Here is a 17,838-nt window from a genome sequence, read left to right as displayed (position 1 = left end):
GGTCTTCGTTTGTTATTTCTACTACGGCATATTGCAGGAGACCATGTAAGTTGCTGCTGGTTACACTGCAAACTCTGAGTGTACACATGTAACCAAATGGACTGTAAAATCCAAATCTGAATGTATACATGTAACCAAATTACTGTAAAATCCAAATCTGAATGTACACATGTAACCAAATGGACAGTAAAATCCAAATCTGCATGTACACTACACATGTAACCAAATGGACAGTAAAATCCAAATCTGAGTGTACACATGTAAAAAAAATGGACTCTGGTCCATTTCGTTACATTATGTACACTATCAGATAAAAATGTATACAATTACTGAGGATTTTACTGTGTTGGTCAAATCAAATATGGATCTATAAGCAATTAGTGACCAGATTTGATGTTCATGTTTCTCTAGCTACTAGCCTTGGATCAAGACTGTCATAGATGCATTTTAGACTTGATAAAATACATCTATGATAGTCTTGATCCAAGGCTCCTACAGTGTGTGAAAGAGCATGACACATGGTCTGTTGCTGCCGAGGTCGCTAGAGGGACAGAGATTATATTACATGTTACATATGGTGACTTGTAACCAGTGTCTCACCCAGGCGCTGCTCTTCAAACTGTACAATGAATGTACTTACTTTGCATATTATTATTATATGACATTTAGATTCCTTTAACTCCTTTTGTGTTTGATTTTCTTGACCATTGCTACCTGTGGTCATAATCACTGTCGCTGTTTCTCTCGGTCATTCAGCACTCGGGGACACTATGGCGATGGTGACGAGAAGGAGACCTTCCGATTTGCCCAAACACTGGTCTTCATCCAGTGCATCATCAATTCTGTGTTTGCTAAACTCTGTGAGTACATGATGTAAAGAATAGCCACAGGGACCAGGAAGCATGACACCACCACATTATAGCCTCTGAGGGAAAACTATGAGGTGTAATTTTCACTACAACCTTTGACATTTGTATAGGATTCTGGAAAATCTTAACTGATACTACACCGAATAGTTTAATTCATTCATAACAATTTCAGGTTTCCACCCTTACATTTAAAGGCAGCAGCATATTATGTTTGACAATTTTTCCTCCATTCCTCTTCTTCATCCCCAGTGATCCATTTTTTTGAGGGCTCCAGCCCGGACCACACCAAGAGCTGGATCTATGGGTTGTGTTCCCTGTCCTATCTTGGTGCTATGGTGTCCAGTAACTCTGCCCTACTGTATGTCAACTACCCCACGCAGGTGAGCCTGTCTTATTAGATTTGTAGAGGATCCAGTACGTTTATTTAGATGAACCCTCCTGACTGTACATCATTTAGTATTTAATTGTGTGGTGGTTTTGGACTGTGAATAATTGTCTTTCTTATGAAACTGTAGGTGTTGGGGAAGTCGTGCAAGCCCATACCAGGTATGCTAGATATCAATTTTTATGTCTGGCTTACCATGTTCCTTTGCTTTTTGAAGAAAGCAGTGTCCTGTGTCACTATAAATAAACACACACACACACACACACACACACACACACACACACACACACACACACACACACACACACACACACACACACACACACACACACACACACACACACACACACACACACACACACACACACACACACACACACACACACACACGGAAACAATGCTTTAAGTACATTTGCACTGACTGATTTTCCATATGGTGAGCATGTGTGGAAAGTTACAGGCTATGTTATCAATACTTTCTACCGAAGGTCATCTCTTGTTGTTCACAGATTGACACACACATTTTAAGTGCCTTATCTATGTTCCACTCTCAGGGCTATTGATGTTAATGCACCCGAACCTTTGACATTGCTAAAAGCTGTGTGTTATATTCCCGTGTGCTTGCTCTTTCAGTGATGATCCTTGGTGTGACTATACTGAAGAAGAGGTACCCCCTGGCCAAGTACCTGTGTGTTCTGTTGATTGTGAGTGGTGTGGCTCTGTTCCTCTACAAACCCAACAAGAGCACAACTTCAGATGACCATATATTTGGCTTTGGTGAGATTTTGCTGGTGAGTGCACTCTTCACATCAACCTCTTAATCAACCAGGCAGTTAGAGAAATTGAGTTGTGAGCATATCAATTTGAATTCCCTGAGAAAAAAAATTAGATAATGAGAAGCTCTCTCCCCTCCATCACTGAGGCATGGTTATACTAGGCAGCTCCCAGGCTTGAAGAGTGTCTGGGCTTTCCCTGGACCAATGAAAGTTTAATTATATATTATATCATACTTTATATCCCAGTTTGCCTGTTGTCACAATAACTAGGGACGCTTTTCTGATTTTGTTTGGGGGGGAAAAAAATAATGAAAAAGGTAATTGAAAAAACACTACTTTCTATGCAAAATATATTAACACAAATATATTCAATAAATTCAGTAATTGACAGTACTAGTAGGCCTATATAGCCTAGATTTCTTACAATCTTATTACAATTATTTTACAGATTTCGGGTTTTATTTGATAAATGTTTTCAGGCAAGGTTAGTAAACACACAACAGAGTCACAGCTATGATAGCATTGGTACAAAACATTGGCTCGGTTAGTAAACACAACAGAGTCAAGTCATGGGGGGCAGAAAGGAAAAAGAAAATCAATGAAAAAAAAGAAAATCGAAGGACTGCTGGTATGCCTTCGGTTAGTATTTCGGTATTTGGCCAAGTGTTTCAGTTTTGGCCAAGAATTTTCGTTTGGATGCATCTAACAATGATTGTTGTATGTCCATGAAATGTCCAACATTAAAGGAATACTGATCTGAAAGTATCCTCCCCATGTCATAGCTGCTCTCTCTTACAATGGACGGTTTGACTGGCGTGGCCCAGGACCACATGAGGGCTCGCTTCCAGACGAGTCCCTATCACATGATGCTGAACATTAACTTATGGTCCACCTTGGTGCTGGGAGCAGGTAAGTCAACTACCTTCTCTGCCAAACATGGATGGGTTACTACTTCATAGCACCTTCTATTTTCTCTCTATAACTAACAATGTATAAATCAGATTGTTTAATGCTGGAGATGGGCCATTAACACGACACGATCTATCTCAATGGGAAATCTTTGCCTTTCCGTCAGATTATTGTCCATTCCCCGGATAGGGAACAGACCAGGGTGCAAACTTGACTCTTGCAGCCCTAGAAAAATTGAGTCCGCAAATGTGACATTTGTGAAACGTCACATTTTCTGTGGTAATAAATCCTTTACCTTTGGAACATATTCCAGTGTGCGGATTCTATTTTTCTACTGTTGTTCACTTCTGCCCTGCACCTGTTTTTTTAACCTATTTAGACCTGAGGCCGATTCTAAAAACGGCTTCTAAATCCTGACCTAAGATTTCTGAAAAACTTTTCTTTTCACTTTTTATTCACTTAATTTAGCTATATACAACAAAAACTACACCAAAAAGGGGTTCCCGGATTGAAATTATAGTTACGTATTGGTGTTCCAGGTCTAACATTGTTTGGATGTGCGTGTTCTTCTTGTTGCTGATTCTCAGCCAGACACTCTCAGAACTCACACATGTTAATGACCATTTAAGTAGTCACAAACATGGAAATACAGTTTCAATCAGCTGTAAGTAACAAACCAATTATCAATGAAATCAAGGAGGCTGTCATCACTACCAATTTCTGACATCTTCTGGAAAGCATTGCATGCACTGCCATTGCCCTATAGAAGACAAATAAAACTAATCAAAGAACTGCATCTGAATAAAGTAATGTTTTAACTTAAAGGAGAATTTTGGACTAAAGTTTTCTTACCTTTTCTATGACGTTATGATATCTTAGGATGAATGGTACAGTAGAAAATTTTCATAACTCCACCCCTGAGCCGCCACAGCTTAAAAGGTGCGCGGATAGGCCTTAGGTTAGATCACATATCTTAACACATTCCATGCCAGAGTTTAATCTCATAATGTACTCACCAGTGCCAGCGTTTTATTGTTGTTTTTTTGTTTTTTTCATGTCGCCACAGACCTCGCTAAATAAGTTAAAAGTGCGCGTTCATTTGGTTCTAAACACACAGCGGATCTGTGAGAAACGGCCAGCGAAAACAGTTTCCAAATCCGTGCCGCCATCTTGAAGATAGAGCAGATCAACGGTAAACAGTGATCAGCGAGGAGAAAAACAACAACCGAGAAAATCGAGTTTTAAACAGGATCCCAGACAGGAAGCGGATACGATCGAAAAAACCGGAACCCGAATAATTCCGTTTCCGACCGGAAACCGGAAACGGAAATGGATCAAAAAATTTCGGAAAGTGCACCTGGGGCAATATCAATGGGAATCGGCGGTTCGCGTAGATCTACGCGACTGGCACGCTGCGGCTTTAAATAGGTTCGCGTAGATCTACGCGACTGGCATTATAGCTTTTTTAAAAAAAAATTGGTGAGATCTGACTTTCATAGTGACAGAACACTATGCAACCCAAAAAAACAAAACAAAAAAACAGAACTCTCGCTAGACGAAATTGAAATCTCGAGATTTCAATCACGTCTAGCGAGCCTTCTGTTTTTTTTTTTTTTTTTTTTTTTTTGGGACAGTGTTCTGTCACTATGAACGTCAGATCTCACAATTTTTTTTTTTTAAAAAAAAGCTATTAAAATATGTGATCTAACCTAAGGCCTATCCGCGCACCTTTTAAGCTGTGGCGGCTCAGGGGTGGAGTTATGAAATTTTTCTACTGTACCATTCATCCTAAGATATCATAACGTCATAGAAAAGGTAAGAAAACTTTAGTCCAAAATTCTCCTTTAACACATTGATTGCCTGAATTATTTCAGATTTTTTGCATTTTCATGCCAGGGTTTTTACATTGAAAAAAAAAAGTCAACTCAGGAGCTGAGATACAACATTTTTAAGTTTTAAGTTAACAAGGAAGTGGATGGGAGTCTAGATCTTCGACAAATCATATCTCCTTGGTCTTTGGGTCAAATAAAAAAATAAAAAAAAACAATTTTTTTTCCCCTAAAGACGAGTTAACTCGATCTAGGCAATCAAGTGATGGATTCTAAAAACGAGTTAACTCGTTCTTGGCAATCAATGTGTTAAGAGAGATCAAGGGGTAATTTACATACATGTTTCATAAAGCCTCGGACAAGAGCAAGACAAACCTCATCTTACAATGTTTGAGTGGTGATCTGCCCATTATCTCGGTAAATAACATAAGGATAATCTGAGTGGTTCATAATCTGAATTAATTGGCTGCTTCCACACTTTTTCATAGATTGCAATCGTGATGCTTTGTACCCATCGCTAACCAGACAGGGCCAGACAAATTTAAATCCAGTTATGAGCCTACTAGACAGAACACAGTGGAGGTCTTGAAAGTCTGGCGCCTATTTACATTATATGATAATGAGAGAATGAAATCGTTATTGTCCCCTGGTGGTCCCAGCTGTTAGCTCAGATACGACCTTAAAGGAGGAGTTCACCCAAAAAATGACTTATTTTCTATCAATTGCACACCCTATGAAGCCTTGAATCCATGGATTATTTTTTGTTTTTGTCGCATTCCTAAGCTAATAATTTGATTCCCGTCTCCTACCGGCTAATGTATCCGGTAGGAGACACAAAGTAGATTATTTGTGTCTCCTACCGGAAATACACACGTCATCAAATTATTGTTTTAGGAATGCCACAAAAACAAAAATAATAAAAGGCTTCATGGGGTAACCCTGCTGTGTGCGGGGAAATGCATCCATTGCTCTAATTCTCCTCTTCTTTAATCCCAAATCATTTTTCTGTGACGCTCAACTGCTGTCACCACTAGGTAGCGCCCTGCGACCACACTTTGTAATCAGATCTATTTTAGCCTATTTAATTCAATGCAATGAAATGCATTGAATGCAATTGTTCTGTATTTTGTTCTGTCAGATTGATGAGATTGACATTAATTTCTGTTGACACACATTGTTTTCAGTGGTATTGACGACCGGGGAGGTATGGGAGTTTCTGAGCTTTACAGAACGCTATCCCAGTATCATCTACAACATTGCGCTGTTTGGATTAACCAGTGCTTTGGGCCAGGTGTGTATTCATTCATGCACATGCATTTGACATTGATTGCGCTCGGATTTAGTTTGAGTCTTTTGGAATGTGCTTCCATGAAAATGTTATTTGTTTTAGTCAGAGTTTAGTCATTTCTATTCTCATAGTTTTTAGTCTAGTTTTAGTCAACAAAAACTCAAAGGTTATAGTCATTAGTTTTAGTGAAATACAATAAAATAATGTATTTAAACTAATTTAATTAGGAAAGTACAGGCATTGGATTTAAGATGTGACTGTGCTAATATTATCATAAAATATATCACATTTTGGGACATTAAGGGATAATGCAATACAACTTGTTTTACAACACATTATTCACACAAAATACTGCATGTTCAGAAAATAGAATAGCCTAGATGTATTTCAGCGTATGTATTTCATAAATAAAATAAAATAAACAAATTTCCATAAATATATTTTTTTAAAGTTTAAGACATGGTGAAAATAGCAGATCTACAAGCTCGCGAGGCGTTGTGAGCTCGCAAATCTGCTGTTTTCACTTGTTTGGGTCGCAGGCAAACTAATTTCTCTTTTGGGTCTTGAGCTAAAAAGTTTGGGAAACACTGGCCTAGGCCATACCTGCCAGCCCCTGCCAAAACTTTATTAAGCTGCTACTAAGAAAGTTACCACGGGCCAATCGTCGAGTAATATTGACTTATGTTGGCAAATGTATATGATTTGTTAAAAGGACTTGTTGCAGTTCACTTACCCTTGCAAAAATAGCAGCGTGCCTCAACCAGCATAACATTCACTTCCTGCACATGTACTACGCACGGCCCCGAAACACCGGCCTCGCACCCAATCCCTATGATTGCCCAGCTATCCCCCATAGAAACACACTGAAAAACAGGGTCGCTACAATATTGAGCTTTTAATGCATTTTGAACGTCCGATAAACTACCCAATAAAGATTTCGTCCCGTCTCGTCGGCGAAAAACACACATGCGTCTCGTCATATTTTAGTCATCAAAGAGCTATATTTAGCTCGTCATCGTCTCGTCTTCGTCATGACAAAAAGGGGCGTTAACTAAATCATGTCAACGAAAACAACACTTGTTTTGTTCTGAGGAGATTTTTATTTAACCACGCAGGGCAAAGGAATAAGACATCTTCTAACATTTGTTAGAAGGGCATGAACAGCAAAGCTGCCATGCCCTCTTGCCCTCTGCTTTCTCCTTCCAATAACATTCCATATAACAGCTATGTATATTATATATATATTAACGGCATATTACAGCAGGATGAATGGTTAAAGTAAATGAAATATTATACATTTGAGTAAATTAATATTTTACAGTTTTGTTGTGAGACACTAATACTTAAATGTTTGTTTTGGGGTGCATCCTCTGAGAATCTAAAATGTCTTCCCTTCCTCCACTAGACCTTTATCTTCATGACAGTGGTGTACTTCGGGCCTCTCACCTGTTCCATCGTCACCACCACAAGGAAGTTTTTCACCATCCTCGGCTCTGTCATTCTGTTTGGAAATGTCATAAATTCCATACAGTGGGTCGGAACAGTCCTGGTGTTCCTTGGTGAGAATTAACGCTCTTAAAACCTTATGGTTTTAATGTCACTGGTTTAGCCTTTTTGTGGTGCCTTTCTGGTTGAGTAGAAAGTCATACTGAATAACTATTTCAATTAAACTAAAGTTATTTGTATATGGCATATATTTCACATCAACCATCCTACATAAATGTGTTTTTGACAACTACTCTAAACATATTTTTAGTCGCAGGTGTCTGCCCCCAACACTCGCACCAAAATGAAAAAGGCATCGGAAATGTATTTATGTATTTCAAAGTTGATACGTGCCGTTTCTGACAATGTTGTTGCTATACAAAATAACCTGGGCGCTAGGACCATGCAACATGTGTATGTTTTGGAGCATACTTCCGTGGCTTTGTTTCAAACTGAATTCTGGGAATACAGTTTGAACATTAATTAATCTGCTTTAATCTGTTAAAATGCTCAACCTTATTAATATGTTGTGTTTTCTCATTTAAGGTCTTGGACTGGATGCCAAATTTGGCAAGGTCCCAAAGAAGACAACATAAAGCAAGTGGAACATGTAACGAACGTCCCAAAGAAGACAACAATAAACAAGAGGAACACTAGCTGAAGGCTGAATTGCACATCACTCTAAAGCCAGTATCTTATTTTCGTAAGACATCCAGTATAGGCAAGTTTGCCTATGATTTGTTTCAGATGTTTTTATTTTTTTAAGTTGAAGGGCAAAGCCCAATAGTTTCCAACTCTATCTTATATTGTATATAGCATACTTTGGATATGTTGAAAATACATATTTTTCAAATTTGACTGTAGACGGAGGCCGTAACATGCCCATTTAGATCAGCAAATATCATGCCTTTGAAGAATATTGAATGGATGAAAACATTTTTGGAAAAAGATAATGGATTAATTATGAATGTTTTTGAAAACTGCAGCCTCTGGATGGACAACAAACTAAAAGCCTATAAAACTACATTTCAACATACATTTCATAGACATGTCTGGGTTACAAAGATTTTGCTAGTTATTCTTTGATACAAAACAAGCCACTGAATGGAGTTTACATTAAATTGTCAGTCACTAGAAATACAGTGTCTTAAACAGTGTCTTAAACAAATCAAATCATGTATTGTAATTTCTCATCAAATATAAATGGTTAATTATGTTCACTCTTACTATTGGTTCTTTTTTCAGAAGTGGAAAATTACTTGTCATAAAAGGGAAAGTGAAATAAATTATTTCATGATACCAACCTATAACTATTGTCTTGTTTGTTCAAGTATGAAACTTGACGCAGCTCATGGATTTGTAGCACAACAGCGACCCCTCTCGGGATATAGGCAGTTAAACAGGCCAGGGGACTTCAACGTTTTTCAGGCCAAGGACCCTTAGCTGAGAGAGAGAGAGATGAAGCTGGGACCCCCCACTACCAGGGGCGCTGACTTTTGTGCGCGACCATGGGGGCTGAACTTGACCACCACTCGCCCCCCCCCCCCCCTTCCCCCCCGCCCCCCCCCCCCTCCACCCACTGCGTCGCGGGCATGTAGGCGCGCGAAGCGCGCGCGATTTTTTTTGCTTAATTAATTCATTAAATGACCATAAAACAACATTAACAACACTCTACCCATCCTTCAGTGTGTCCCATCCTCAAATGTTTTACTTAAATAAAAGTACTTATTTTAGTAGTAGCCTATAGTTACTTCTACTCCACTACATATAGACAAATATTGTACTTTTACTCCACTACAATTATTTGATAACTTTATTTACTATAGTTACTTTGTAGATTTTGATTATTATTATTACAAAACCACTTATACAGTATATATACTTTGGCAATTTGAAAATAGCAGATTTGCGATGCGTTGTGAGCTTGTAGATCTGCTATTTTCAAAGAATTTGTATACATTTTACACGTTTGAAAACTTGTGAAATGGGACCTTCTGCATAATGAGTACTTTTACTTTTGGTACTTTAAATACATTTTGATACCAATACTTTTCTACTTTTACTCAAGTACATTTTGAATACCTTACTTTTACTTGTAATAGAGTATTTTTACACCGCAGAATTTATACTTTTGTTTAAGTAAAACATTTTAGTACTTTTTCCACTACTGGTATTCAGTGCATGCAGTGAGTGACTGTTAGTGCACACAGGACGAGGGAGTCAAGGGACACAGCATAGCGACCCTTCATTTCAATAAGGGCACACGGCAGAGCCAAAACCTGCAGAACATGTTTAGCACACAGCCATAGCCATGGTTCACATGACGCTTGGTGCCGAGTCCCCCTGGTCTAAACAAGTTGTGTTCGATTTTTCGAGCCGCAATAGCCCCGCCCCCCCCGCCCCGAGCCGTTTCTCTGTCTGGGCTATTGTTCTAGGTGTCAACGGCGCGTTAACACCTATCTGCGCCCCGCTATAGTAATGGTAATAGTAATGGTACTGTAAATTTGAGCCTGACATCTGAGATTCATGAGGGGGCTGACCAATTGACTGTGGGGGCGCTAGCCCCGACGCCCCCACGTCATCGGCGCCCCTGCCCACTACTACATATTGTATGAAATTGAGTTGCAGATTAAACCTTTTCATAGATTTAATTGATAGTTTCATAGACTTGTTTGACAGCATTATCATCAGTAGTATGTTGGAATCATGTTAATGTGTATTCAGACATTTAACCACTTAAACCGTCAATGCTTAGAAAACTTGACCTTTCACTCTGTAGTACTTGGTCTGCTCTTTTCTCCCTCGACACTAAACTATTTTGCCGAAAATAGCCGATCTACTGTGAGCTTGTAGATCTGCTATTTTCGGCTAATGTTCCACCCAGATTAGGGATGCTAGGGTTCGTTAATGTAAAACATAAAATAAAAAAAAGGGGGGGGGGATTCCTATCACACAATGATTTGGAGGACCCCTTGTAGTTACTCTGAGGACCTAGGTTAATCAATTCAAGACAGGGGCGCTGACTTTTGTGCGCGACCATGGGGGCTGAACTTGACCACCACTCGCCCCCCCCCCCCCCCCTTCCCCCCCGCCCCCCCCCCCCCCTCCACCCACTGCGTCGCGGGCATGTAGGCGCGCGAAGCGCGCGCGATTTTTTTTGCTTAATTAATTCATTAAATGACCATAAAACAACATTAACAACACTCTACCCATCCTTCAGTGTGTCCCATCCTCAAATGTTTTACTTAAATAAAAGTACTTATTTTAGTAGTAGCCTATAGTTACTTCTACTCCACTACATATAGACAAATATTGTACTTTTACTCCACTACAATTATTTGATAACTTTATTTACTATAGTTACTTTGTAGATTTTGATTATTATTATTACAAAACCACTTATACAGTATATATACTTTGGCAATTTGAAAATAGCAGATTTGCGATGCGTTGTGAGCTTGTAGATCTGCTATTTTCAAAGAATTTGTATACATTTTACACGTTTGAAAACTTGTGAAATGGGACCTTCTGCATAATGAGTACTTTTACTTTTGGTACTTTAAATACATTTTGATACCAATACTTTTCTACTTTTACTCAAGTACATTTTGAATACCTTACTTTTACTTGTAATAGAGTATTTTTACACCGCAGAATTTATACTTTTGTTTAAGTAAAACATTTTAGTACTTTTTCCACCACTGGTATTCAGTGCATGCAGTGAGTGACTGTTAGTGCACACAGGACGAGGGAGTCAAGGGACACAGCATAGCGACCCTTCATTTCAATAAGGGCACACGGCAGAGCCAAAACCTGCAGAACATGTTTAGCACACAGCCATAGCCATGGTTCACATGACGCTTGGTGCCGAGTCCCCCTGGTCTAAACAAGTTGTGTTCGATTTTTCGAGCCGCAATAGCCCCGCCCCCCCCGCCCCGAGCCGTTTCTCTGTCTGGGCTATTGTTCTAGGTGTCAACGGCGCGTTAACACCTATCTGCGCCCCGCTATAGTAATGGTAATAGTAATGGTACTGTAAATTTGAGCCTGACATCTGAGATTCATGAGGGGGCTGACCAATTGACTGTGGGGGCGCTAGCCCCGACGCCCCCACGTCATCGGCGCCCCTGATTCAAGAAGAAAGCTGCTTAAAGGGATATCCCTTTCAAACATGTTTGAAAGTGAAATATGTCTCGGGTTCTGCGAAACTTAGTATATATTTTATATAAAAGTAATAAAACCGTTTTGGTGCACAAAAAATAATCCATATTAATTTGGTGGTCCTTGACGTGAACATGTTTGAGAACCACTGGTTTAAACCAGTTAAAGCGACAATGGGAAACAAGCCCAAATAAGCAACTACACTTAAGCTGCAACCAGCAACTTTACAGAAAAACAAGCCCAACGGCGCTAGACACATAAAATAGCCGACCTGCAAACTCACTGCAGGTTTCTTGATGAATTGAATACAGACATGATGACCACAATGGAAACAATGTTATCCTTTTAACAATCATTGTAAAATCGTACCTCTGTACTATTAGCAATAGATTAATAAAGTATTCAATCATCAATCAATCAATCACAAGCGTTATTTGTTTCGACTCGTTGAGAGCTTGTAGGTCGGCTATTTTCGGCGCGGGCTTAACCTCACGTCAGCAGGCTTTCCGCACCTGTAGATTGTAGAAGCCTAGTTTCTATTTCAGATCCGGTATAGAGCCCGCCTACTGCACACACTGCACACGCACGCGCGTGGTCACACGTACGCACACACACACACACACACGCACACACGCACACACACACACACACACACACACACACACACACACACACACACACACAGTATCCGCTCTAGACCGGATCTGCAATCTCCTAGGAGGATTGAATTGATACGAGACGCAGTCTAACAGATCCATCACAGACTGCAGAGAGCTCAGGTCTGACTCGACCCGCGGTTAAATCCTGTTCTTTTGGGAGAGAATCAAAGCGCAGACGACACAATGATTGCGACACTCTCTAAACAAATGAAGAACCATCCAGCTGTAAGTACTGTTTATGTTGTTAAATGAATACAACACTACAGACACTGGCGAGACATCCCAGGGTGTTGAGTTACTTTCTAGGTTAGCATTAACTAGCATAGCTAGTGGAAGCTGCTAGTGTTAACGAGTTCTAGCTATATGACTTCCACTAACGTTGGAATAATATTTATGAATAGCTACCTCTACTCTTTCTATTATACGTGTATGTTAACTGTTTTGTCGTGTTCGTTTGTTGGCAACTGATGCTGACTATGGAGTCAAATCAGGTCATAGCGTCTGCTGCTGTTGTTGGCAAATCATTAGCTGTAGGGGCCTTGCTGCAGCAGCTACTAGTTAGCAAGTTAGTGTACAGAACAACGATTGTTATCGTCAACTTCAATATGAAATAACATGGCATTTTAAGAGCCACATTATTACTATCGGTGTACTATTTGCTATCATAAAGAATTACTGCAATAGAATAATGTAGGAACGAGTGGACTTTTAGCAGACATTTGGGGCCCACGACGTCACGTGACAGCTGTGTATGAACTTGAAGGGCAATGGGTGACTTGAGGACAGAATGTATTTGGGTCACATTTCTTTACCTCTTTATGGATGGACTAGCGCCTCCTCGTGATAAATTATTTCAATATGTATTCACTTTCATTAGGTTCTGTAAATATTTGAACTGCCTTTTTGCTATAAATAGCAATGTCGAGGAACAGAACCAAATTTGACTTGTGTACTAGCGTTTGAAATGTAACAAATGTAGTATTGAATCTTATTGCTTGTTATGTCAGTAGTTGACATTTGTTCATTACAGCAACTAAACTCTTAATAATGAAAGGTCCTTACCCATGGTGTTTTTTTTTGCCAACAGTTGATCCCCCTTTTCTTCTTCATTGCTGGTGGGGGAGTAATGTCCATGGCGTACCTCGCTCGCCTGGGCCTCAGGAACCCTGAAGTCTGGTAAGGACTGTTATCTCATCTAGAGTGGGGTAGTTGCTACAAAATGATCAAGTGTGGCCTGCTTCATTGCCAAGTTGCTGTTGGAAGTGTGCTCAAGCCACACTGCGTCAATGAAAAGAGTAGGTTTAAACTGGTTAACGGCAAGAATGAGGTTATCTTCCTTTTATGGAACAGAGCAGGAATTGTAGGGAGAGAGAAGGGGAGTGGAAATAGTGAAACAAAAACATGACTGATGCTTTATTGCGTCATTGGAGCACTTTTTTGTACCTTCACACAGTGACAAGTGTCAGGCTTCTGTTTGTAGCTTCATGTCCCTGTCTTCCATTGGAAATTACTTGTAGCCTGTTTGCTTTGTCGCCGCTAGCGTGAACGCAGCATGATTCCTCCATATGTGCCACAATTTAAAGTGGCAGAAATGAAGACGCATCATGTCAATATTGATCCAAGTAATGCAGAATGTTACTAATTGTGATACCATTACTGCTGTAAACTTGCAGGTACAATGTCCTCAGTGTATATATTCAATAATGGTGCATTTGTTCACCTGTCTCTTTCGCTGTCTATACAGCTGGGACAAGAAGAACAACCCAGAGCCATGGAGCAAGATGTCCCCCACTGATCAGTACAAGGTGAGATTCACACACTTTACTTGGAGCACATCATCAGATACATTTTAAAGTTGTAATGTCCTTTTTTTAAATCAAGTTTTTCCTTGAATATTCCTGAGCTTGTGGATAATCACTGCACTAAATGTATCATATGGCTTTATCTGGTTAACTTAACACATCGAATGATGAAATTAGCTAGTTTGTCACTTTATGAGTTGAGGTTAGGAGCAGGAGCTGAGCCTGTCAGGCCCTCTATTATCGGATGAAGGTTCAAAAACAAACTATGAATTGGTTATGAAGTTACTTATCTTAACATTTCAGTGACTAGCATTGTCAAGCGTGTGATTTGATCGTTGACATTTAGTTTTTCTTTATAGACTTTCACTTTTAGTAAAACCTCTACAGTACAGGGTTCTTGCCTCTGTGCGTTGAAATAAAAGAACTTGCCTAATTTGTTTTTAAAGTCATAAACCCTATATGTCTGCTAGGTCCCCTCCTTTTTCCCTGTACAGTACACCAAATATTTTCACGACAATATCCGATCTACAAGATCACAACACATCGTAGTGCATTGTGAGCTTGTAGATTTTTACAGAATGTTCTCACTGTTTCTCACGGCAAAACAATAAACTGACACTGACCTGAGATGACTATGCAGTATGCACTGAGCACCACAGTGCCATTATGTTTTTGCATTATTGGTCTTGAAATTCTTTTCCCCCCTCTCAGTTTTACTCAGTTAACATGGACTACAGTAAGCTGAAGAAGAACGGTCCTGACTTCTAAGATCTTATCTGCTGGCAGGGAACTGGACCAAAAGCTTGAGAAAAGAACTAGCGATCCGCACATCACCCTCTCCTTTGAACTCCTTCCCTAGACAAAATGGATGTAAAGAGGCAAAAACCGCACAATATTCTGTTTTATCCATTTGTTTCTTGCATCCCATTGACTTTTTTTGAACCAATGTCTCTTTTCTCACTCTTTGTGGTTGTCTAATAAAGTTTAAGGAGTCTCCTACATAACAGAGAAAAGAACCAGTCTCCTTTATTTTTACTCACTGTTTGATGGACATCTTTGTTTTGTTTCACATTACATCACATTCCTGACTCAGATGTCCTTTCACTGTTGAGGATACTCTGAAGATTCTTGTCAGCACTGCTGTGACACTACCCATTCCACATGTTGTTTACAGTCAATGCATTATGCTCTGGTCGTGTTACTATAAGGGCTCTGCACTCACCTCATGCCACCTTTGTCCTCCCTTAACCCAGCTGTCACTTTATTTTATGACACTGTATTCTTGGCCACTGTCCAGGGCCTTATCTGCATGGGTGATACTACATACCATACTTGATCCTGCTCACAACAAAACACCCGGCTCCCTCTGGTGGTAGACACGATAGTTCAGGAAGCTTGTTAGTGCAGCTCTGCATGTGTTTTGTTCATTCACATGACCTAACCATCTGCCCAGTGCTGCACTGCAGCATTAGTGTACCGTCTGTGTTGGCTTATGATGTGTTATAAGACCTACTGTAAATAGCTCTCAGGAAGGTGAACCTAAAAGACAACATTGCACTCTCTGAAAAGGTTGATTTATATTTGGTGAGTAAAGCAATGATTTGTTGTCCCAGAGTAAACTCAAGTACAGCAGACGAGGCACAGATACAGGAATGCACCGAGGTGTTTCTCCTTATAGAATGCCATCGCTCTCTGCCAGATGAGTTTGTAAATGTCAACAGGTCATGCTGTTCATCTCCAGCATGGAAAAATGCGACAAGGATGAGCAGCCAACGCAATGCAGAAAATGTCAAGGAGACCTTCACATTTGAATAGAAACCCACGTCCAGAACTTCACCTACCCTCTCAAGGCTTGAGTGTGCCATCTCTTACCTTTTACACTTTATTTCCTCTCAACAGAACTGAAAGTTAACTTTCATCACAATATGCCTACAACAGCAATTTCATGGTACATTTTGACTTTGACTTACTCTTAACCTCTGGCATGTCTGTTTTTCCCGACTCCCTTTTTGATAATTGCAACAACAGAAGTAGTCTTTCTGGAAAAAAATATGGATATTATGGACAAGATTCAAGACTTTCTTCATTGTAAATTATTATTTTCGTTCCTCAGAATTTTACTTGTTTACTTAAAAATATAAATAAAAATATATATTAAATTAGGATGAAGCAAAGTTTGAATGTGGTGTAGCAAAACATCTTTTAAGTCTCTTGAAGAATTTTCCAAAATGAGCATTGGTTATAGATACCTTATAGATACCTTTATTGATCCTGAGGGAAATTCTTAAATGCCAAATGGCTGAAGTTCATCATTCAATACCTTCATTAGAGTATTGTGATCTGAAAAGCAATTTCTTCAAGATATTGCATAAAATCATTAGAATTTTGAGTAAATTTAAGGTGAATATCAAATAGTTAACATGTTTGTATAAAGGTGGTCTAAAAATGTGCTATTTATTTGTTTTGAGTTTTTTTTTGGTTGGAGAAAACAGTACAGTATGTGACACCTTAATGTTTTGCTGCTTTGGTTGGCTAAAATATATTGGCTTAGGATAATTTTACTAATTAAATTAATTATTGATCTTATGTTTTAAGTCATTTAATAAAAGGTATATGTAGTAGTTGGCCCTGCTTGTCACTGGCTCTCTGCTAATCCTTCCCACTATACATGCTAGTTTAAAACATGGAGTCCAGGGCCCCCCAGGGATTTGTGAGGGTGCTCCAGGTATCCAGTAAATTATTGATATTTAAAGTAAATGCAACTAGAAAACGTACAAGAATGGCTATTTTGATCAGAGTTTCACTAATATATATATATATATATATATATATATATATATAGTTCATACAGTATATATACAGTAAATAAATTCTGGACAAAATGACAGACTATATTGGACCAAATCATCAAATGTTCTTGGATTTGGGTCTCACAAATAAAACATTCAAATTGGAATATTGTGGCCTAATGCTTATGAAATTGGGGGTCATTGAAATTTAAAAGGTTGAGAATCACTGAGCTAGATCAGTGGTTCTCAACCTATGGGTAGGGACCCCCAGGGGGTCCCCAAATGATTTGCTTGATATGCAACATTGTTTTCTCACTCAAAAGTAAACACACCAACATGCAGTATATGTGTATACAGGGTATCTGCTATTTCTAAAGTGTACTAAATGTAATGCCTCAACTCCTACATTCCAAGTGCTTGTCAGGGTGGTGGTCCCCAGTTCAAATATGATTATTTTGGGGGTCACAGCCTGAAAAGATTGAGAACAAACAGAGGTCAAATGGTTATGAAGGAAGAAAGTTTTCTTGGCTAAACACAACTGTAGAATCTATCTGACCTGAATCTTTACTCTCTTCCTGCCAGACCCTTGACCTCATTGTGGGACCCAGACTTTTTTGTTGTAGCTGCTGCTGTGCTGGGGTTACTATGATAAAATAATGAGGAAAGGAAATGTGGGAGAGTCTTCTGAAGGTCACATCTGAGGTCATGCTGTAGAGTACAGAGGGGAAATGCACACCATTCATACCAACATATTATTCCCACAGTGTGTGTGTGGGTGGGTGTTGGGGGGGTGGGGGGGACTGTGGGAGTGTTGCAATGTATACCAGCCACACACCTGTTGGCAATATAAATTGACTCATAGTATTCATAACAGATTTGTCATATCCAT

General features: G+C 39.4%; 2 protein-coding genes across 2 annotated transcripts; both read left to right on the top strand.

The window, feature by feature from the left end:
* Position 1: 1 nt before the first annotated feature.
* slc35b1 (solute carrier family 35 member B1) lies at positions 2-8,757 on the top strand (the record flags this gene model as incomplete). The annotated part of the gene is made up of 9 exons (XM_080448217.1): positions 2-45; positions 757-860; positions 1,119-1,249; positions 1,385-1,415; positions 1,888-2,045; positions 2,813-2,939; positions 5,953-6,059; positions 7,462-7,615; positions 8,088-8,757. Coding segments are annotated over 9 exons (906 nt in total), but the record flags the coding sequence as incomplete, so codon positions are not given.
* A 3,668-nt stretch (positions 8,758-12,425) lies between these two features.
* Positions 12,426-15,176, top strand: ndufa4a (NDUFA4 mitochondrial complex associated a). The gene is made up of 4 exons (XM_080446736.1): positions 12,426-12,583; positions 13,446-13,534; positions 14,103-14,163; positions 14,872-15,176. The coding sequence occupies exons 1-4, from the start codon at positions 12,542-12,544 to the stop codon at positions 14,926-14,928; spliced, it is 249 nt and encodes an 82-aa protein (XP_080302862.1). The 5' UTR covers positions 12,426-12,541; the 3' UTR covers positions 14,929-15,176.
* The last annotated feature ends 2,662 nt before the right edge of the window (positions 15,177-17,838 follow it).

The sequence above is a fragment of the Gymnoscopelus braueri genome (assembly GCF_963280865.1).
Source record: "Gymnoscopelus braueri genome assembly, chromosome: 13".
In the NCBI taxonomy this organism is placed as follows: Eukaryota; Metazoa; Chordata; class Actinopteri; order Myctophiformes; family Myctophidae; genus Gymnoscopelus; species Gymnoscopelus braueri.
Note: the sequence above shows the minus strand (reverse complement) of the source record. Positions and strands in the feature narration are given on the sequence as shown.